The sequence below is a fragment of the Melospiza melodia genome, chromosome 1 (assembly GCF_035770615.1).
Source record: "Melospiza melodia melodia isolate bMelMel2 chromosome 1, bMelMel2.pri, whole genome shotgun sequence".
NCBI lineage: Eukaryota > Metazoa > Chordata > Aves > Passeriformes > Passerellidae > Melospiza > Melospiza melodia.
Genome location: NC_086194.1, coordinates 136,054,184 through 136,077,319, shown reverse-complemented (window position 1 = coordinate 136,077,319; position 23,136 = coordinate 136,054,184). Strand labels below are relative to the sequence as shown.

The 23,136-nt window shown below is 37.7% G+C and overlaps 1 protein-coding gene across 1 annotated transcript in view; it reads left to right on the top strand.

The window, feature by feature from the left end:
* Positions 1-15,159: 15,159 nt before the first annotated feature.
* The window catches only part of NSMAF (neutral sphingomyelinase activation associated factor), a 38,599-nt gene continuing 30,622 nt past the window's right edge, over positions 15,160-23,136 (top strand). The window contains exon 1 of the mRNA XM_063169139.1: positions 15,160-15,254. Within this exon, the coding sequence (XP_063025209.1) occupies positions 15,202-15,254 (53 nt within the window). The 5' untranslated portion in view covers positions 15,160-15,201. The remainder of the gene's footprint in view (positions 15,255-23,136) is intronic.

Sequence of the window (23,136 nt, the reverse complement as noted above, 5' to 3'; positions counted from 1 at the left end):
CTGCAAAGGCTTCCTTTGGACAGAGGGTGGCCATCATCAAGGTACTGCACCAGCAATGCACACAACTGCAATTGCAGTTCTTTGTTAAAAGACTAAGTCTTTCCAAAATTTCACACATTATTCAGGACTGGAATTGAGAAGATTAAGAGATGCATGAGCAGTTACCAACAAGGCAAAAGAAAATCTTTGCTTCTTTTACCACACTTAAGTGCTAAGGGAAGCCAGATTAATTAAGTCTGATTTCTTGAGCAGATCTTCATGCACACAGCTATTAATTTGTGTTGAAGGAATGTGATTCATTTGAACTCCACAGGCTTCTTTATTTTAATGACTTTTTAAAATTCTATTAATTTTTCTTTTGAATTCACAACATATTTCTGTTTCTTTTAGTGAACAATATTAGCACTTTACAGTGCGCAAGAATAATATGTCTTAATCCCAGTGGATTCTAACCAAGGACTGCACAGACCTGTGGATAAAAAGTCTACTTTATATTTCAAAGTACAAATTTAGTAGGTACTTGTATATTTATTTTTATTTTTTAATGGGCCAGATTCTCATTTAGTGTAAATCAGAAGAAGTCCACTGATGCTAAGGGAACTATGTCAAGTTGCATTAGTTTAGTATCTGGCTTCCCAACATTTTCTTCTCTTTGTATTCAACTCAGCCTTCAGTACTCATGAACTAATAATTTATCTGTAGTCCATAACTTGATACTTTTAAAAAAAATTATAATTTAAAATATAACTTGTGAATTTTTGAAAATTAGTAGGCTCTGTGAAGGGAAGGTTCATCTTTTCATTTGCACATTGTCCAAATAGGATGGCCTATACCTAAAGAGTTAGTCAGGCTACATGTCTGTCACATGCATGCATCTTAGTGTATCTGTGTGTACATAATTATAAGATAGAAGACAGAACTGAATGCAGCAGAGCTGTGGGTCTGCCCTGTTAGGTAGCTGATGGCTGATCAGGGCTAAAAGGGATAAGCAATGGAGTTAGTGGACATGGGAGGTCTTCCTAGGAGCTTCCAGCAATGTTTCTGGTTGAGTCACAGTCATTTTTGCATTTTATCCCTTTTTATTCAGGTAGAAATGGTATCCAAATTGTTTGAATAGGTATCAGAAGGTTCCATGAAGACACAGAGAGGCAAGGCAGCAGTGCCCATGCCATTCAGGCAGCACACTCATCCCTCCACCAGGCAGAGTTACTCATTTTCCCTGTGTCTGTCCTCCTGAAAGTCCCTCTAGCAGCTCTTCCATTGAATGCTACATTTTTGATTAAAATTTTTACAGACTGATCAAGTTTGCAATGTTTTTAAAACCCTTTAGAAATTTATAGAAGTAGAACCAACTGTATGCTGCATGAACAAAAGATTATTTGGAAACAACATAAGGAGAGGGCAGTTTCTGAGCTGCATACTTACAACTATAATCAAATCTTCACATGCAATTAAAATTATGATGATTTTTTTCCAGGCCTATAAAAAATTTGGATTTGTGCTATGTGATTCCAGCACATGTATATGAAGCACAAGAGACTAAGAAATGCAACAATGAAAAACTTATATGACAGTGTGTGATATTGAAAGGACATTTTCTTGAGCTTTTCCTCATTTCTCTTTGCTTCTCTGGCAGCAAGCTTGCAAATTCAAATTTGAGATCTTATGATTTTATTTATCATGTAAAAATAGACATGCATCTAAAAACTACACTTTCATGTACTATTTTTGGGAAGATTTTAATGTATCTTTCATATGAAGTTCAAACTATTTGACTGATACTGCATAGAACAGGGTGACTTTTCACATGGCTTATATTAGCTTAGCTCACATTTATCCAACTTTGTGAACAGATTCATTTGTTGTAGTTGGATTAAATGTAGTGCAGATAGCCATGAAAACAAGGTATTTTTTAAACCAAGATAGCCAAATTTGTCCTCATTTACCTCCTGTGGAAAGCCATTAACTTTCATGAGTAGAAAGGAGAGCTGAAATTGGTTTTGCATACTGTGGAAATTGCTTCAATGCTTTGCAGCTCCTTTCCTTAAGCTTATCATGGTTTAGACCATATGAGATGACAAATGCAACCAAAATTTTGACAATGGATTCATTGGCTAGAAAGTTGAAAATCTTCAATTTAATTGAACTCTTTGTAAGGTCAAGAAACTCCCAGAAAATACCATATTTATTTAGTTCAGTTGGCTAGAGCAGGGTGCTAATAGCACAAAGGTTGTTGGTTCAGCGCCTTTACAGTTGGACTTGATGCCTGTGGGTCCTCATTCAACTCAGAATATTCTGTGATTTGTGATCTATTTCTCCGTAGTTGCAGAATAATTGAAGATAGGAGCTTGTGAGTACAAGAGAAAGTGAAGCCCATCATGGGGCCTTTATCTCTTCAGCAGTTAAACCGCAACACAGTGAAAAAGACCCCACAGATAAATGCTTCACTGCTCCAGAAGTGGTGAAATCATGGATATTTTCCCTTTCAGGATGAGTTCCATCCAAGTTTCCCATACTGCACATGGATGAAAATGTAATAGGTAGCAAGAATGGAAACACCCAGCAAAGGTTTTGATTGTCTAGAGCTTAATGATGGTGCTGACAGGGTTGAGTGTTTGTGATGAGAACCAGAGGAGAGACCAACAAGGCAGATATCCTTGTGGGATTGTGTTACAGACAAGCTAATCAGGATGAAGAGGCAGAATAAATATTCTATAAGCAGCTGGGAGAAGTGTCGCAATCGCTAGGCCTTGTTCTCATAGGGAAATTCAACTTACCAGATGTCTGCTGGAAATACAACACAACAGAGATGTCTGCTGGAAATACAACACAACAGAGATGAAACCGTCCAGAATGTTCTGGAGTGTGTGGAAGAAAAGTTCCTGGCAGAACTAAAGAGGGAGCCAACTAGGGAAGGTACTCACTGGACCTATGGTTGTGAACACAGAAGGACTGCTGGGTGATGTGATGGTTGGAGGCCATCTGGGGCCCAGCTATCACAAAAAGATTAAGTTTTCAGTTCCCACAATAAGGAAAGTGGCCAGCAGAACTGCCACCTTGGACTTCCAGCGGGCAGATTTTGGCCTGGATAAGAGACTGGTTGAAGGGCAGTCCTGAAGAAGAAGCTCAGGAAGGCTGGACATTCTTCAAGAAGGAAATCTTCAAGGCTCAGGAGCAGGCTGTCCCTGCAGGACAAAAGACAAGATGGTGGGGAAAAAGATCAGCCTGACTGAACAGAGAGCTTTGGCTGGAACTGAGGAAAAAAACCCGACTTTAAGATCTTTGGAAGAAGGGGAGGCAACTCAGGAGGTCTACAAGGATATTATGAGGTTCTACAGGGAGAAAATTGGAAGGGCCAAAGTCCAGGTAGGACTGAAGTTGGATTTTGAAACTCAAGTAACTTTGTGTTGAAAAAGAAGTTAAAAACATCCAGAGAAAAAGCATTATGAGGAGGAAGTATGTTCCTTGAGCCAAAAAAAGCATTTCTAGTTGCTGATCTGTGAAGATTGTTGAAAAATGTGGGTTTGTTTCCTTTGTAGAAGAGGAAAATATGTTGAAAGAGCAAAACTTTCAACAATTAAATAAAAATGCTCCCTTGCTACTCTATTAGATCCCCCAAAAGTATCCATTTAACTGAGGATTTCTCAGATTTCAGTACAAATAAATACAATACAGACAGTTTGCTGGACAGTCTGTGAGGACATGCCTTTGTTAGGAGACAGAGTGGTCCTGCAATCCCTTCTTCACACATGTATCACAGCAGAGGCTTTGTATTACATGACTGAGACCATTCAAGCAAAGTTCTCTCTGCTTCACTTCCAATTCACACAATAAACCCAACATTTAGCCTTGAAATATTTGCATTTTCCCCAAAGACACTGAGAGATGAAAAAGTCCAGGGTGTCCACATGTTCTGTCTCATGTGGGTGGCCACCTGATGGCCACAGACTTTGGTGTAAATGTCACTGTCCAAAGTTTGCAGATACTTCTCTCAGATTTTACATTGGAAGGCTTGGTTTGGTCTTTGGTGTATTATTTTGAAAAACTGACTTTTTTTTTTTCCCTTGGAAATGCTACATATTTCATTCCATCATGATATTTGTAGTATGTCATGAACTTTAACAAGACAGACGGAACACAGCCAGCCAGATTTCACTACTTACTGCTTCTTGGGTTTATGTTTGTTTATTTTAATCTTCATTGTGTCTGAAATCTGCCCTCAACAAAACAAAGCACTTTGATCGGGCCAAGTCTTAAAAAAAGAAAACAAAACACTGGCACAGAAATATTCTTATGCTATTGGTGATTAATATGTATACAGTGTTAGTTTAGTGCCATCAAGTGACCAAAAATATGAAACAGCACTCTTATTTTTCTATGTTTGTTGTTTTGTTTTGTTTTATTTTATTTTTAATCTAAAGAAAGCTAATATGTTATGCTTTTGATATAAACACAGGCAAATAGCTTCAGAAGCAGTTTATCATCTACATTTAGGGCATTTCAAGAATGAAATTTTCAAGTAAAAATTCTAAAGTTAGTTTCAAAATTTCCTCCACACATTGATACTTCAAGGTCTCCTCTGTTTTCACAGTTTATGAGGTTTGAAGCACTTCACTCACCTCTGGCTGAAACCTTTGCTGTGTAGAACTCAATAGGAGATCTCTCCAAGGTGAAAACTCATAACAGTTTTTTATTGTATGGTGGTATCCAAAGGCTTGGATAGAGGGTTTTTTAATGAAGGACATAATAAACTGTATGAATCAATCTTTATTTTGTTTTCTGAAATGCAGTAGCTATCTCTGTCAGAAACAAGAATCTTAAATGGATTGAAATGGATAGACAAAGAAAAATGTTTAGGTTTTAATACGTCCACTTATTGTAGGATCAAACTTTGCACAAACAAGCACAGGTAATGTAAACTTCTAAGAAAATATTTCTGGAAATTATTTCTCCCTATTTTGTCTGTCTAAAATAAATGTACATAAATTTCAAACACTATCAATGTAGAAGATGAATACATAGTACATTTCTGATTTATTAGGATGGAAAAAATCTTAGAAGCATCAATTTAAGGTGAAGTGAGTTTGTTTTGTCTTGTCTCTATCACACTGATTTCCCACCAGAAGACAGATGTATATCAGCCATCAGGTAAGCTTAAGGCCTAGAACTGGAAGAAAAGAAATGCAAACACTTTACTAAACACACTAGAGAGTGAAGGGAGAAGTTGTCAGAGTTTCCACAGACGCGACAGTAAATAGAAGTGTTTTAAAAGTCCCAGCTCATGCCTTGGTGTGCAATAAACAAGCTTCAAGGTTACTGGCCTGTCAGGGCTTCCTGTGGTTGAGAGCAGAGCAAAATATCACTACAAATCATATTTGTTATTTGTAGTCCCAATAGCAGAAACAGCACCACAGGTGATTTTGTAGAAGTATTTTCTTGATAGTTTGTTGCATCTCCTCCTTTACAAATTAATTCCTGTATCATCTGTAGACAGTTGGCACTTGGGGTTACAGCTTCTGGTGAAATACAAGCAAGAACAAACCTTTGTGCTGTTGCTATTTCACAAGAGCTTGTGGTTTACAGTTAGAAAAGCCCTGCAAAAATTGAAAGCTCTGCACATATATCCTAGTTTTTAGAGTACTTTCATGTGTTGGGTGGCAGTGTCCTAAGTGCAGGAGAGCTGTGTAATCACTATTGATATATTTAGACACTGCAGCATATTTAAATGTATGATAACTTCCTATCTATTCATTGTACTTCCTCATGGTTTGTTTCTGGCTTTCCTGTGAAATTATAAAAATTTATAACTTAAAACCAAGTTATAACTAAACTAATTTATAAGTTAAGACTTTCTAAATATCTTGAGAAAAAGGTAGGGGAGAAAAAAGTTGTCCAGTATCTGGAGACATATGACAGTGACCAGAGCACAAATAACAGCACAGACCAAAGAAACACCTGTTATAAAGATATATGCATTTTCTGGCAGAAAAATTGAAATCTATTTTGTTAAAATACAATTCCTTTAAACATCACTCCTAAATTATAAGCTTTCAAATTGTGGAAAGGTTTTGGTACTGTGATTGACTGAGAAACACTGGTCAGAGTAGAGGAAAACTTGAATGCCAATCAAATTCTGTCAGTAATTGACTACTAGAATCTTACCCTGTCCATCATAACATTTCCTTTTAGTAATGGCATTTGCTTATGCTCTCATCACTTAATTTAGACTTCTGGAGTCTTGCTGGTTTCCTTGACTTTCTTATCACTCAGGTGCCATCACCAGTAACTAATGTAGATCTACTGCTATAATTGGTTTAATGTCATGGGCCCCAATATCCTGTCACATATTATACAAATACAACAAAGAGATGGTCCTTCTCCCAAAGAAATAACTTTTTTCTTGCATAAAGAGTTAACACATCCTTACAGTCAGATAAAGGAAAATAACCAGTCAAAACCATCCAACACACAGGTACAACTGGCTAAAAGAATGCAGCCATGTGTAGGACATAGATATGGTGATCCACACAGTGTTAAAAAACCATACTCCTGTCTTTTTCCTTCTGTTCCTGTCTTCCCAAACCACCAAGCTCATTGCTTAAGTCGTCAACCAGAGTGCTGTATCCTTTAATGCCTGACCATTATAGATGCTGAGCACACATGCTTCCTTTGAAGCATGCATTTCAGGTTCAAAATCTCAGAGGAAGAGTAGGTGCCTTTTGCTTTAGATTTCTAAAGATTCTTGGGTACTTGAAGTATGTCTTTGCAGTAGGTGGGCTCTTTAATGCTTACCATCTAAAAGTGACAAGCCAAATACTCCTTCATTGTCTAAACCATCTTTCCGATATCCTTTTAAAAGAAGAGATCAGATAATTTGAACTTCATCCATTAATGGTCTTTTGCTTTAGGAGTTTCAAAAAAATGTAAGTATCAGAAGGCATAGAGCATGAGGAGCTGTTCAATTTATTTTCTGCATATTGCTGAGTGATGCAGTCCTAAGTAGTTTCTCACACCCTATTCTGTTCCAATTCTTTGAACAGAAGGCTATTGAAGTCAAGCTATTATAATGAGGCAGCAATATCAAATACTGAATTTTTCTCTTTCATATCATACCAAGTAGGAATTCTAAATGTGATCCTGTAAAAACTACCATATGCTTGTGAGTACTGAACAGAAGCTCGAGCTTGGTTTTGGAAATTTTTCAGAACACACAAAACCCCAGAATTTCACCTCTGCTCCTCTTAAAATGCAAAAGACTGCTTTTCCTCTCTCCTTCGAACCAGTCAGCTGATAGCAGATGTGTTTCCACCACAATTAAAAGCACAACTTACAAAACAGCTATATGAGCAGTGTGCTTCATGTCCAGGGAACTTTCCCTCCACAATGCTGCCTGGTTTCCAACCTGTCCAGGCATGTCTGATTACTATGTGATCCACAGGGTCACAGATATTTTGAAATGCTGAAAATGTGCTAAAGTTGCTCCTGCATATGTGTGAATATGGCAACGGGTAAGTTTAATCTTCAGGGCAAATTTCTGTTGACAAATAATGCAGACATGGCTCATTTCATTCAGCTGAAATACCTTAAAACTGAAGGTCTAATCTAAGACAGTCATCTGTACTCTCCCCAGAGTGAGCAGGGATCCTATAGGAAGCAATCCATCCCCTTAGGTGTGATGTCCAAGGTAAGAACAGCGAATCACTCATCTCTCCCCATGATGCACAGTAGAAGCATGGGAGACTACCTTAGACTAAAGGCTTAACTTGCATTTTGGCTAAATTTAGATGAGAAAAATTCATCCTTAGTGCTTTAAATGCAATTATTTCCCGAAGTTCTGTTCTAAACAACTGCTCTGAAAAGAAGTGTTGTTTGTATTCATTTGTCACTTATCCAGCTGCTATAAAAATATATATAACTCTATTGACTGGTGACAGACGAGAAAGCATTTTCCACTCTAGAAAAAAAACTAGTCTTATATTCATAAATATAGTCATAGGATTTCTCTATTAGACATCATACAAAGCATGCCAAGTTTTCTAGATGGGAAAGAAGAAGGAAAGGCCTTTATATATTTGTTCTATGTTCTCCAATATATGAAAAACAGTCTAATTTGTTTATGCAGGTCTTAGCAGTGCTGATCTTATATCCCCAGTTGATCACAAGTCTTAGCTTTTAGACAGAATTTATGATAACCTAGGTTTGCTCTTTATCTTTTCAGGTTTAGGGAAAGTGGCATAAAGTCAACCAATACACAAGAATATATGTCAAAAAAATAATTCATTTGTACGCATGTCTGAAAATTAAACTAAATTATGCAGTTGTTTTACTGATTTAAAATGGAAGCATGAATATTATTCTTTAGTTCTTTACAGGAAGAATGCTGTTGGACACGGAGTTGAAGTAGCTACTACATAAATGTCCTGACACATCTGGGACTATTACCTATGCAAAAAGTACAGACATTTAAAATATTCTTAGCTGAAACATTTTTAGAGTTTTAAAGGCCAACTACATAAGCAAATTAAACAGTTTAGTTCTGCATCTAAATTCTTCTGCTTTATTTTCCCTCCCTTATACCCAAGAGAAACACTCTCCACCAGAACACTGAACCCGTAGACCAAAAAAAGTGAGACTTGTGGTTTTACTATTTACCAAGTGGGATTTAAACATCCTTTTGAGTTTTGTACACATATACTCTTCGACATCTAGTCACATGCCCTTGCTCATGAGCAAAGGAATGAAACAACGTATTCATCAGCTAACTAATGTTCTGCCAACAACTGAACTGTGCCCATTCAAAGTGAGGGGAAACCCAATGATATTACAAGTCACTTATTAAATTTACATTTAAGTGACATGTTGCAGTGGCGTATAAAATGGAAACTGCTGTTTAGTCAGTAAGGTTTTTTGAATACTTCTTTTGCAGAGAATATATATCCTTAATAGATGCTTCCTCCTTCCCTAAGACTTTTCAGGTTTTCTCTCACCACCACTATCCATGTTTATTTTCATGACTATGACATAAATTACAGCTCCTGTGGACTATATGTAACAAGTTTACTAAAAGGTCTTTCCCTTAAAACACCAGCTATACTGAAGTATGACTCAAGGGCTCATCCATTTTTCAACTGAACATTTGTGGCACCACATTTAGCAGCTCTACAGCAGAGCAGAGTGACTCATGCATCTAATGACTTGAAGTATGTATGGGTGCTGGAGGGAAGCCAAGTCACCAGCTCCATAAAGTAGCTGGAACACTGAAGGGGTGTGGGAGTATCTTACTCGATGAACACATTTTTTCCATATCGTTCACATGTGTTCCAAATTTGTTTTAATAAATATATTCTTTTCTGTTACAAATTTGTCTCTGATCTTTAAAATTTACATGCCTAAATTAGTATTATTTTCTTTCTTAGCAATGCAGATATATAAAAGTGGATCAGATTATTTCTGGATTACCATGCACTCTGTCTTATTTTATGAGTCCTCTTCTGGATGCTTCCAAAATGAAATGCAGGAATCTGTATACACAATGTGTACCAAACCAGTGGCTGAAAATCCAGCCCTCACATTCTAGAGAGATTAACCTATGAAAACGAGCTTAGTAACGTTAGCAAAGGAGTACAGAGACCTAAAGGAGATGAAATCCTTCAAGGAGTACTAAAACCAAACCAATTTATAATCAAGTACTGTATTTCAGAATGGATGTGGTTTAGAAGGATTTCACTAGAAACATTTATTTTACATAAAATCTTCAATTTAACTTGACATGTAAAATAATTGTACAAGTTTCTGTCATCCTTGCCTTTACAATTTGACTTACAGAACCTCTTTAAATGTTGATGCTTTAAATCTGCCTCAAGGATTATTTTTTTCTCCATGGAAAATGGTGAATTACACACTTGTTTATTGATAAAAAATGGTTTAATTGAAATTGATTTTAAGTCAAACACACACGGTGTACACATATAAATTGATTTACAACTTGCTCAAAAAATCTTAGCAGAATTTAGTACAAGAAAGATGATTACAAACTAGTTTAAATATGTTCAGAATGGAGCTGGCAATTCTATCATGAGGGTAAATTTTACATGATTGTTTTTAATCTAGTGGAGTTTCTGCATGTACTTCCAGGATGTCACTCAGATCAGGGCAACAATTAAACCATGACCCATCTAATTGTTGTTGATTTTATTATTGTTACTGTGGTAGAAGCAAGATGTACCAGATAAGGATTTATTTATTATTCTAGGCTCTGAGTACACACAGAGAAAAAAGACTGTGTGTCACAGAAAACCAGGGTCAGTGATTCTCTTGCAGAAGTTATTCTGTCCTAAACTTCTCATGATAGCAAAACTATTCATTCGTATCTTTCTAAAAATGTTTTCTTTATAAAAGTGCAAACTTATATTAAGGAGTTTAAATGTCATTTTAATGAGAGGTAAAAATGTTTTTTCCCCATGAAAAAAATGTGTTTCTCTTTTCTGACTAGTTCTACTAACAATAAGCTTAAGTACTCATTACTAGTTTTGCCTTTGGTTAATGTGTCATAGGTTGGCTACTGACATATTTTTCAGAATAAATATATTATTGGATGAATCCTTGAACTACACTCAGGAGTCTTTTGTACTCCCAACAGGAACTTCACCACTGACTTCAACAGCTGAGGTTAAACCTACTCTGAACATGTTTAAAAATGCCCAATAGAATGGAATGGATTGACAAGAAACACTTGAGGATTGTATTTAATGAAGCTTTTTAGATACCTGAAAGACAAAGCTTTAGTGGTTAAATTCCATGGGAAATATCTGCCAGAAACCAAAAATGAAAAAAACAATTAAAAACAACTTGGAAATTTTGAAGTCAAATGCCAGGGATCCAGTGAGACTATGGAAAAAGTACAGGTTTAGTATTACCCCAGAGATATGGCAGCATGTCATGAGTGATAGCTGTATATAAGAATGCTAGGGAAAATGGGCACAGTAAATCAGGGGATGATGATTCAATGTGTATTGAATTCAGGAAAAGACAAAAGACACCATTCCTGCTAAAAATTAAAAGGAGGAAGCAAAATTACATTATGATTCAGGTCTAGTTTTCATAATAGACTACAGCTGTAATCAAAATGAGGAAGTTGGTGTTTTTTTCTGATGTATTCTGAGCTACTAATGAAGGTATTCAAGAAGCTTGCCCATGAGATAACAATGGATTTCAATCACTTGAATATCAGTTTGAAGAACAATATGGGCAGGACACAAAATATTCATCAAGTTCTCGTAGTATTTTAGGGATGAACTTTTGCCTCACAGTACAGAGGAAGTTGCAAGAGGCATTACCAACTGGAACTGCATGACAAGTAGAGAGGAGCTCACTCTGATTTTAAAGGCAGAAAGTAAACTGAGTGAAAGTGATCATGACACATTTGACCAAAATAGATTTCCCTGCTCTGCGAAAAAGAGGAAGAAAAAGCTTGTCAGCACTGCCAACTATGGATTGCATTGTTATGTAGAAATAGTTGAGCTAGCTTTAATCAAGCTAGTCTAGGTACTAAAAGCAGGCTCATCATAACAGCATGCCATTCTATATGAGTTAATTAACCTCTTTTCTGTACAGTCTAGGCCTGAGCTCAGTCATTTAAAGCTAACCTAGATTTTCTACAGAGAACAATACACTCATTTTTAATTAAACATACAATAGCAAGCTATCTTGATGTGAACAAAAGGAAGGAAAGGAAGCTTAAGTAGACTGTATTAACATCACATTAAAAGCTCTTCAAAGATTTGAAGAAAGAAGTCACAATAAAGGGACATAACTGAAGAGTAAAATAAAAGAATATGAATAAAAGAGTAAAATTACAAAGCCTACAGTACAAAATGAGTGACAGGTAAAAAGGAGTATAAAATGCAAAAAGAAAATATTCTGGAAATACATTAGAAGTGCCCAGATACTTAGTTAAATTTATCTTACCACAGAGCTTAAAGAAGGAATGAGTTAAAACTATATAAATTTTATGTAATCAAGTTAATAGGGCCTAAAGAAATTTACTTAATAATATATCAAAAACAATCTCTGAATTACTAAAAGACTATATAAGTTTGTAAAAGACAGGAAAAGGATAAAATTCATCTATCTAAGGAAAGCTGGTCTAAAGCAATCCAGATTTATTTTCATGTCAAGGAAAAATATAGAATAAGTTTCACAATTAAGAAGTTACCATAACATTGTCAGGAACAGATGCTCTCACATTAATGCCCTTTTTTGCAATCAATTTCATTGATTCAGTAGAAAAAGAGAAACAGTAACTATCATAGGTCTTGAAATTAGTATCATTTAGATACTGTCCCATGACAGCTTCATTAAAACAAAAAGCAAAAGAAACATAATTTTCATGAAAGCACCAAGCAATTGGCATATTGTTTACAAAAATCAGACTTGGAGAGGACCTGCAATGAGAACCCATAAGGATCTGTTGTCATTTCAGTTCTATTTAGTATTTTCATTTGTGATTTGCAAGATGCAACAGAATATAGATATATTAAAAAACCTCATTCTCACCACTGTGAGAGCTAGAAGACTATCAAATTTCAAAACTATTTTCTTAACAAGGATAAATGTCTAAATTTAGCAGGATTAAATCCTCACAACAAAATATACCTGAGAAGAACTTATTTATATATGTAGGAGAAAAGGGGGAGAACTAGATGGCATTATATTAGAATCAGTTCTGAGCAGAAATTGCTCTCACAATAAGACAAGCATGTTCTCACTGGGATGTATTTATGAATGTTCCTCTCATGTGTAACACATGGGGCATAATTACTGCACTGTAGTTGGTGTTGGTGCCTTATATCCTAAGATAAAGGCAAAAGTCATACTGGAATGTGACTTTTTTGGCAGAATAAAGCTGGAAGAATAAATCATTTCTGAGTGTAGTCTATAAGAAAAGTGAAAAAAAGTGTTTAGTCTATGAGACAATGATATACATATCCTCACATATAAACAGCTATAGGAATAAGTATATATTTATACAAAAATATTTATTAAAACATATGTGAGGCACCTTTCACCTTCAAGTACTGCATTCAGCTTCCTGTACTCAACACAGGAAGGATATCAGCCTCTGGAGCTAGACCAGAGGAGACCACCAAGATTATGGTGGGAATTGAGCACCTCTGCTCTGAAGAAAGGCTGAGACAACTGGGATTCTTCGACCTAGGAAAGAGAAGGCTTCAGGTGTCCATGTCCATGGCAGGGGGATGGAACTAGATGATTTTTAAGGTCCCTTTCAACCCAAGCCCCTCCATGATTCTGTGATTCCATGATTTCCACTGGAAATATGACAAGGAATGTAGCAAAGAAAAATCAGGTTGGCTATTGCATAAATATATATCCACAGATGCTGCTAGAAGTTTGTACAGGCTACACACAAATGTTGCAGATTTTATTCAAACAGGTGCTTTTAAAATTGATAAGAGAAATAATTTTTAATGCAGATGATAAAAGTGGTTTTCAAACTGTGATCTGTTGCCTCCTTAGATTATGTGAAGTACTCCTGAAGAGAACCCTGAAAGACAATTAGCCAAAGTAAACTTGCCTTCTGTAAATACAAGTTGTCATATTTATGCCCAAAAATTGAAAATATTTGAGTAACACTCAAATCAACATATACCTGAATCCATCTGAGTGCAGAAAGTGCATCAGACAATCTCCTGCAGTCTAGAAGCCAGTAATTCTTTTAATTCCTATATGAAAAAGTATATCCTCTCCGTGAATCCATTTTTCTAACTTATGCAAAAAGCAAGATTTTTCTACTGCACAAGAGGTCGTGTCTGTAAACGCATAATAAGTTGTTCAGATACAGTGGCAGTTTTATCAATTGAGGGGGTTTTACACTAACTAAGAGATTTTACTTAACTGTGAAAAATGCCTATTTTATGATTGACTGTTCACAAATATTGAAATTAATATTATATGTGTTGTGTTAGAAAGTAATGCTGTATTAATTCTCTTAAGTAGTGTGTTAAATATAGTTTTAGGTTATAAGAAATGTTAAATTAGAAACTGTGCTATGTACGATACATTTTTTTAAAAAAGGACTTGCAGTGAGATAGCAGCCACAGGACATCTAAATCTTTCAGAGAAAAAGAATTTATTGCCCTCTTATCAGAAGAAACGAATTTCTTCCCATCTCAAAGGCGCTGTTAGGATTCAGACGAAGAAGCTGACGACGACCAGACAGAATCCTGTATTTAAATGGAATTTATGCATCATGTATGATGAGGTGTATGAATATGCAACAAGCTATTGTTTTTAAGGGTTAATCCTTTGTTAATGTGTGTCTTTTTCGGGCTTGTGCTGCCCAGAAAATGGGTACCCGGACGCCCGTAACTCTTTGTTTCTATTGTCTCATATTGTCCTAATTGAAATTGTCCAAATTATTATTACTCTAATTGTATTACTATTTTTATAACCATTTTATTACTATTAAATTTTTAAAATTTAAAAAAAAAGTGATTGGCGTTTTTCACACTCCTCTTTCCATAGAGGTCTTCCTAGGCAGTGATGGGACTTGAACAAACGGCATGAAGCTGAGTCAGGGGAGGTTTCTCAGGCTGAGTATGAGGAAAAGGTTGTTTAGCCGGGGGGTGGTTGGGCACTGGAACAGGCTCCCCAAGCCTGACAGAGCTCCAGAGGCGTTCGGACAATGCTCTCAGCACAGGCTGTGACACTTGGGAATGCCCTGTGCAGGGCAGGGAGCTGGATCCCTTCCTGCTCCGCACGTTCTGTGATTCCAGGCTTTGAACACACCTCCTGCCTGGACAGCTTCTGTCACACGCGTTACGGGCACAATGATCTCACTGCAGTGGCACTACATTCAAAATTTTTATTTTAGTCCACGTAAGGAAGTTGTTTCACAATGTAATACAGCGTGCGCTTCCCTCCGTGCGCGCCGCGGAGGCCCCGAAGGCCCGCAGAGACTCCGCAGCCCGGGCGAGGGCGCAGAGCCCTCGGTGCCGACTGTCTCCGTTCCCCCGGCCTTCTCCCTGTGCCGCCTCCCCCCGCCTCTCCGGCGGCACGAACGGGGCGGGCCGGGCTCCCCAGCCCGGCTGCGGCCGCGGCCGGCCCGCTCTCCCCGCCTCCCTGAGGCGCGGCCTGGCCCGGCCCGGCCTGCTGTGGCGGCGGCACCGGCGGCTCGGCTCCATGGCTTTCATCCGCAGGCGGCGGCTGGAGCGGGAGCTGTACTCCAAGGAGAGGTGAGCGGCACTGCCCCACCGGCCCCGGCCGCCCCCGCTCGGCCCCGGCCCCTCGGAAGGCCCGGCGGAGCTGCGGGCGGCGGGGCCTCCGGAGAGGCCGCGGCGCCAGGAGCAGAGCCCGGGCGCTGTGCTGCCCTCGCTGTTGTCACTGTGGACGTCAGGTGGCTGATGGGTCCTCTGAGTTGAGGCTGAAAAGGGTGTAGAAAGGACCTGGAAAAACAGGAATGCTGCTTGCCTTGCATAAATTGCATGAAAAATAGCGTCTTTATTAGTTTGTTCTCAGTTGCGCTTGTGGCATGGAGCTGTGCTTCACTGTCGTTTGTTGTAGTTTGTTGTGATATTTTTTACTTTTTTTTTTTCCTGAACGCTATAGTCAGTGTACTGTCAGCCCTTGAATTACAGACTCTGTGTTGTTTCTTTAAAGCGTTAAATTCAATTTACGCGCTCCTGTTTGCTGACTGTAATCTTTGTTTTGTTCTGAACGTACAACAAAGGCTTATCACACATGCTTGAATGTATCCTGAATTCACTCTCTTATTTTTAGGTAGTGTCCCGCTTCCTTTTGCCTGGCTTCGCTGTATCTGTCTTGTCAAAAACTTCCAAAATCTTTTGCAAGCCTAACATTTCCACGTAGGAGATCTCTGTGAGAGCAGTAGGTCGGCATGGGTCACACAGCAGGACACCACCTTCTCTGGGGGATCAGGGATCCCCAGGTGTCTCCTGCTGCAGGAGCCAGGGAAACAGCAGGCTGGTCCCGTGTGAGCCCTGCGCCAATTCCTGCTGCAGCTTTCTGCTGGTTACACAGCACTGCTTATTGTTGATGAGAAAACCACATGATGGAGAGCTGGACTCACTCTGTCCATGTAAATTCTGATTCATAGCTGTGCAGCCTATGAAGCTACCACATCCTCTGAAGCGGTTTTTTTTTTTTTGCCTTTTTTTTTTTAAGTGCAGATGTGTTCTGGATCACGTTTTGTCTTCTTGTATATCTTTTATATCTTGTTGCTTTGGGGGGGTTGCTGCTGTGGTTTCAGATGTGTGTAAGGGGCTGCAGGCAGAAAGGACAAACTTCCGGTATTGAAGGAAAAGATAAATATTTTTAATTGTAAAGAAACCGTCTTAATTGTAGGAAAAGCAAGTAGCTTTGTTACGGATTTAATGTAAACAGCCTTTTTCTTTTTTTGGAACGCTGAAAAAAAAAGGCCAAAAATCAGACTTGTCCCAAAGAACCTAAATAGGGTCCAAATCTCTTCTAAAAAGCCCTGAGAGCAAACTCAGCATATCAATGTCAGTATTACTGATCTACCGTTGTTGATGAGAACTTTTTTCTTTGCTCCTACTTGAAAGCATATCAGGATCTTATTATTTGAGCTTGTAATTTGAGCAGTTTATGAAAGGTCAGTCTTATTCTCATTTGCACTGGCAGCTTTTCCTGTATCTGCAAACCCATTTCTCTGTTTCCTTCCCTTACCTAACAATTGATATTAGTATAAAATCTAAGTAAATGTATAAGTTTTGTACCCTATATCACGTCGCTCCCTGTCCCTCTATTCCTGTGATTTTCTCAATTAGGAAATCTTAAAAGCATTTAAGTGATTTAAAGTATTTTGAGCTTAGAATTATCAGAAGCACTGTATATTTGTTGCAAGTTGTCCTTATAGTTCTATCTTAAAACAGAAAAAATAGTGTGTTATGATTTAATTGAAGGGACAGGTCCTGAGAATTTTTTTCCCTGGGTGCTGGGTAGCTGTTAAGAGACACCAACTTCTGCTTGAAAGCTTTGCTTGATCTTTGTATCCTTGGGGAAGATATTTCCTAGTGAAATGAACAGGACTTCTTAAAGTTTTTTTGGCAAATGCATTTGATGTGTGTTTTGGTTTGGGATTTGTTGGGGTTTTTTTAGTTTTTTGTTACTTGTACATTGCTTTCTACAAAACTTTAAGCTGTAAAAGTTCCAGTTAAGACTAGTGTGAAACTTGGTAAGTAAGAAGTTAATCTTCTTATGCAGTTGCTTTGGAGGGAAGGAAGATCAGATTAGTTCTAAGTGATCTGAAAAGAAATATTTCTTCTTAACTCATTAGTCCACTTTCATATCTAGTTACATAAACCTTCTCTTCTGAGTATATGCCATTTTCTAGAAGAAAACAAGAAAATGCTGAAATGTCCTGTGTCCAGGACAGTCTATTTAATCCCCAAAATATTCATCCTTTATGAACAGCAATCCTTTTTTACAAACAATTGTAGTTACAAAACATCAAATTAGATGATGTGGTGTTTGGCTCAGGTCGTTGCTTTCTTTATAAATTGATTTCTCACTTCTGCTGGCAGTATGCCCAAGTGCAAACACTTGGTGTGGGGTCTCTCTGTGCAGGGCTGATGGTTTGTCTTGCACCCTGCTTGGCTTCCTATGGGAGGGGTTCATCTCTTTGCTGGAAACATCATTCACATGCAGCAACCTCCTGGCAGCATGTAGGTGCTACAGATGGATCTTTGGTGTGATGGTTGCTTGGGCATTGGATTTTTATATATATATATATATATATTTTTTTTTTTTTTTTTAGTCAGTAGCCTTATCTTACTCTCTTGAGACAAAATATGCATAATGAAGGCTTTTATCCAAAGGTCAGCAAATGAGTCCTACAGCTGGTCTACAGATAATTTGTTCTTGTTGGGAGGAGGTTTAATTTTAGAGTTGGTTTTGCATAGCTGTGTGCTGCTGCTAGATTGGGCTGCCCTGCTTTTTCATCCCTGACAATTTCCTTCTCTTATCAGGACTGTACTTCTAGTTTCAGGTTGAGTGATTGTGCAAGGTGTGTTGGATCAGCCACTTGAAACCCTTGTGTGCAAGCAGGTTTCCAGCATGTGCTTTTCTGATGAAAGGGCAAAAATAGTAAGGCTTCAATCACAGATTATGAATTTAAAGCAGGATCAATGGGTACCTTTCCTGAGTGGTATAAACAAGATTTTGCCATGGCACTGGTCCCTGCATGGTCATTCTTGTGTCCAGTTTGAGTAAGTCCAGTGCTTCAATTGGTAGGTGAAATTGGTATATGAAATAAACTGTGGACTTGTTTTGTTTTCTTTTTTTTTCCCCAGATGTTGTTGAATGTCTGAGTCTTTTGCAGGCTGAAGTATAGAGGGACATGCACATCAAGCAGAGGAACAGTAAAATTCTCAAGTAGACTAAGCCTGATGCAGCACACTTTTTTTTGGAGAATATTTTGCAGCATCTTGGCAGGAGTTACAAACCCAGGCTGTAGTTTGTAAAGGGTGATTGGCTTCTTGGCTGCATACTCAGAACAATGCTAGGAATGTGTGGGTGCCTTTGGGTTCCCAAACCTTGTGTATTGGGAATGACATCATACAAGCTGAAGTCTTGCAAGTGTTTTCTTGCTACTTAGTGCTGAGTTTTCTTATGCATCTTGGGTGTGTTCTTGACTCATATTCCTCAGACCTTTTCTGAGTAGCAATTATATGCCAGCTCTTTGAAAAAGGAAGTAGCTTCTGTTTTTCTTGGCAAGATGGTTACCTTTTTCTTTTTTTTACCTGGAGCTGCTTCTCAAAGGAATACTGATTCCCTACATAAGAAAATACCTTCCCACTGACTGGAGTATGAATTTTTCAGTTATTCTTAATATAATATTTCTGGGACTATACAAAGACAGAAATTTGAAATAGGTCTTCAAGCTAAATTAAGTTGGGATTCTTTAAATTTGCCTCTCCCTTAAGTATAGGTGCTTACCTTTTAAGCTCAAACAGCTCCTTATAGTCTTAAAAAATTAACTCTTTACCAGATATTGTGTACTTTTAACACTGTGTGGGGATTGAAGATGTTCCAGCACAAAAGCTCTTAAAGCCTCCATTAAAGTTATCTGGGGGGGGGTAGAGATGTGCGTGTCTACACTGTACCAATCATCTCTTGCTGTAGCTCCCACTGCCCAACAAACACCCTTGGACAGACAGACACAACTATGGCTAAAAATCTTTTTCCATTTTGGATCTGGGAGATTCCTTGTGTTATTTAAGTTGATGGTGTTAGTTTTTCCAGCTGTGTGAGTTGTTATAATAAAAGGTATTCCCTTATCTAGCATGTTCTTCTTTCTTCCCTCTGCAAGATGCTGCTGGTGTTGATTTTTGGATGCAGAACTTAGACTGTTACACCTCAGGTTTAATGCAAGTGCCTTTCTACCCACTCTAAAACTCAAAGCTTTGCCATAGTGTAGTGGTGGCTACCGATTTATTTTACACTGGAAAGGGAAACTACCTCATTCCTAGCATCTCTTGATAGCAAGAAAATAGGCTGTGTGGGTTTGCTGCATTCCAAAGGATAAAGTCTTCTTCCTGACCGCCTTGTTCTTGTGCCTGACCCATTCTCATGGTACTGTTTCTGGTGTTTTGTGTACCCTTCCATGTATAAAACTATCCTGGGAAAACTCCACAGCTCTGAATAGAAGCTTGCATTATGGACTATCTGCTAATGTGATAACTTTTGAAGTCAAAATTGTCTGATCTCCACAACTGGAAGTAGTTTTTAAAGCATTACAAGTGTGTGGGACCAGCAAAGCTACTAAAGCCGCTTTTTTTTTTTCCTTCAATTTCCATTTTTCAAATATTACATGTAGTAAAAAAATACAGTGATCTTGGAAGTTCTCTGGAAGTTTGTTTGCTGTTGGTGAGACATTGAGGATAAAGGCTGGACTATTAAGAGGCTATAGTATAAGGCATTGAACATCTTGCAGACTCTCAACTCTTACAGCTACTTCCATGGGCTTTGAACTTTTTTGAAAATCTTGTCTAATTTGTGTCTGTGTCCTTTTCAAAACATTTTGGCTATTTTTTTTTTTTTTTTTTTTTTTGGATAGCCTAGTATGTCAAGTTCATTGTAGAAGAAAAAAAAGGTCAGTGATGCCTGAAGACATGCCTATGGCTTACTAACTTAATCAGTGTGTTGCAAACCATTGAATATGTAGTGGCCACTACATTTGTGGGCATAAACCTGTCTTTATTAGGGCGTAAGCATAAAAACATCCTGTAATAAACTTTAGGGTGTGAGTTTTATGGCTGGATTTCAAAGAATTTTGTGTTAACAGATTATTGAGTTGCTTTCCAAGCTATAGCATTACCTTTCTCTAAGTAGATTTTTAATAAAAAATCATTAATTATTTATACTTGGGAAGTTTTGATTAACAACTGGGCTATTAATTTTGAAAATGAATCAAAATTACCACTGCTGGTAATAAGAAAGATGTCTCAAACTGGATCCTTTTCTGTTTGTGATATTTGTTTGTTACTGTATTACAGGAATACAAAGTTTTAGAGCACCAGGCAAAGGTGTTTAATAGAAACTTGAAGGGATCTCCTGTGAATATGTAAGAATCAGAACTGGACTTTGTTTGTTTTTGATTTATTTGTTGGGGTGTTTTTAGATGCTGCTTCTTGCAGATAATTTAAAAGTGGAAAAAAAAATCAAAACCCTTTTTCATTTGAGATACCAAAGCATTTTTGTACCTTACCAGTTAAAACTTTTGATTTGCCTGACTAACTGCTTAGATTGAGGTTTTTACGTCTTGGGATTGGACTTGAAGGCAAGGAAGGGTAGACTGGGGACAGACTTACTTATTGTTACTTGTGTTGGCATTGATTTTTTTGATCCAGCTTGCTATTCCAGGTCAGTGTGATAAAGTCATAGGCTTACAGTGTGTGCTGTTAATTACACAGCACTGGGAACAGTACAGCTGCTCAGTGGCTGAAAACCAAAATATAGTTTTCAACTCTTACAGGTTTAACCAGTTTCTTATACAGGGTACCTCATGCATTCTCTGCCTACTGTTACTTGTTGATTTTTTTTTTAAGTCTTCCTGTCATGTGCAGAATTAAGTTACTATTTTAAAAGTATGCTAAATTTTAATTTTAAATGTATGCATACAAATTCTTGTTGTAGGACTACACAGCAGTTGATAGTATATAAATTTGGTGTGCCGATCATCTTGATATCACACATGTTTTTGGAATACTTCCTTTAGCTCTTTGGAAGGCAGTCAGCCCAAAGGCCAGCTGCTTAGTTGAAGATCCCCATTGCTGTAATTTTATAGCTATTATGATTGATCTTCTGATTTTTTTTCAGGCCTTCACAACACTGTTTGCCTACTTATGCAACATGCCAGAGTTGTGATCTGTGCCCTTGCTCTCTGTAGATACTTGTTAAACCTCCTGGCAAGCCCGAAGCATCATTATGTGCAGTGATGGTTCTCCAGAGGGACCCTGTTGATACAATAACTATCAGTGGCTCTGTTTATTTTATGTGAAAGATACTAGTTCTGTGAAGATAAAAAGCTGACTGTACTCTAGTAACGTGATGAAACTTGACTTTTCTTTGACAGCTCTATGGATCATTAACACAGGCAAATTAAATTTAAATACTTGAGCAGTAAAGACTAAGGTGAGTTGAGAAATTCCGGAGATCACACATCATAATTCTTCAGAGTTCATTATTAGCAGTAGCGTGAACTGGTCTAGATTTGTTAGCCAGTAGTGAGATGCAAGTCTGAAACTTTTACTTTCACTTATGGTATCATATTAATTTTAAAAGGGACAGTTTTTGTGACATTTGTGGAGATTTGATATCTGGGCTCTGTCTGCCTGCAGAAGTGACTTGTTGCAGCCTGACAATATAGGAAAATGCAGTTGGAGTAAGTGGACTTGCAAGTAGAGTAGCAGCAAATGTAGAAATGCTGGGAAGAGGCTTCAGAACTACATGAAAGGCTCTGCAGAGAGTGAGAGGGGGAGATAAATATGCAAAATGCACTTAGCCTGTATGATGGACAGTGTTTGAGGAAAAATGCTTTAACAGCTTCCAGCACAGCCTTACAACCCATTTTCCAGACAGCAAAGCTGAGGTCAGTGAGATCATTGCACAGGAGGTTGCTGGTCTCCAGCAAGAAGCTCTACAGCCATGCTGTCTCTGTAAGCATGGAGAATGAATACTCGTGGGACAGACACAGAATAGCAGAAAGATAAACTGGATACTGCTAGCAAACATGGTATTTAAAAAGGAGTAAACCTGCAGTTTCCCCACTGTACCTATTTAGCCTACATAAAGAGTTTATCTTGAGTTTTTGCGCACATCTTTCCATTTTTTTTTTCCTTCATGACCATCTAGTTCAGCAGCAGTAAATGTTATGCTGGGGAAAGCATATCTCAAATCCTTGCCTACAGCTTCTGGTTTTGGGAAGGTGAATTGATTTATAAAGTGACAAGCATACAAAGATACAATAGTTTCATAGAGGTAGTTATAAAGAAAAATTTCAAAGAGAACTCTCTTGTTTTATGTATTTTGGCTTATGTTGAGCATATTATAGTTACTGTGAATAACAGCCAATGTTTTGATATAAAAAACATGGCTTGTCTTGAATACATGAGGGATGCCTGCACTTACCAAAAACTTAAAAATCTAGTAAATACAAGTGCTGTCAACAGGTGAATTTGAAAAGAATATAAAAATGTGAGGAGCTAGTTAAAAGAATAGGTGGAGATAAAAGAAAGAGACCAAGCATGAATAATTTCAGACACGAATTCTTATTAAACAGGCATTATTGTTTTCTTGGGAAAAAAAGAAATTGTGGGACCATAAATGCTATTTCTCTGAAGCTCATGTTCTCTATGTCAATCGTGGCTGTTTCCTGATGAAAGAGGATAGATTTTTTCCAAACAAACCTGGATGCTACCTTTGTTCTTGACTTTTGTATTTTTATTACTTAAATAATAATAATAATTATATGTATAGTGTACGTAGTGTGCTTATACATACTAGAAAGAAGAACATTTTACTGGTGAATTGCTCTTTATACATCCTAACATAGCTTTGTTAAAAAACTTTTAAAAT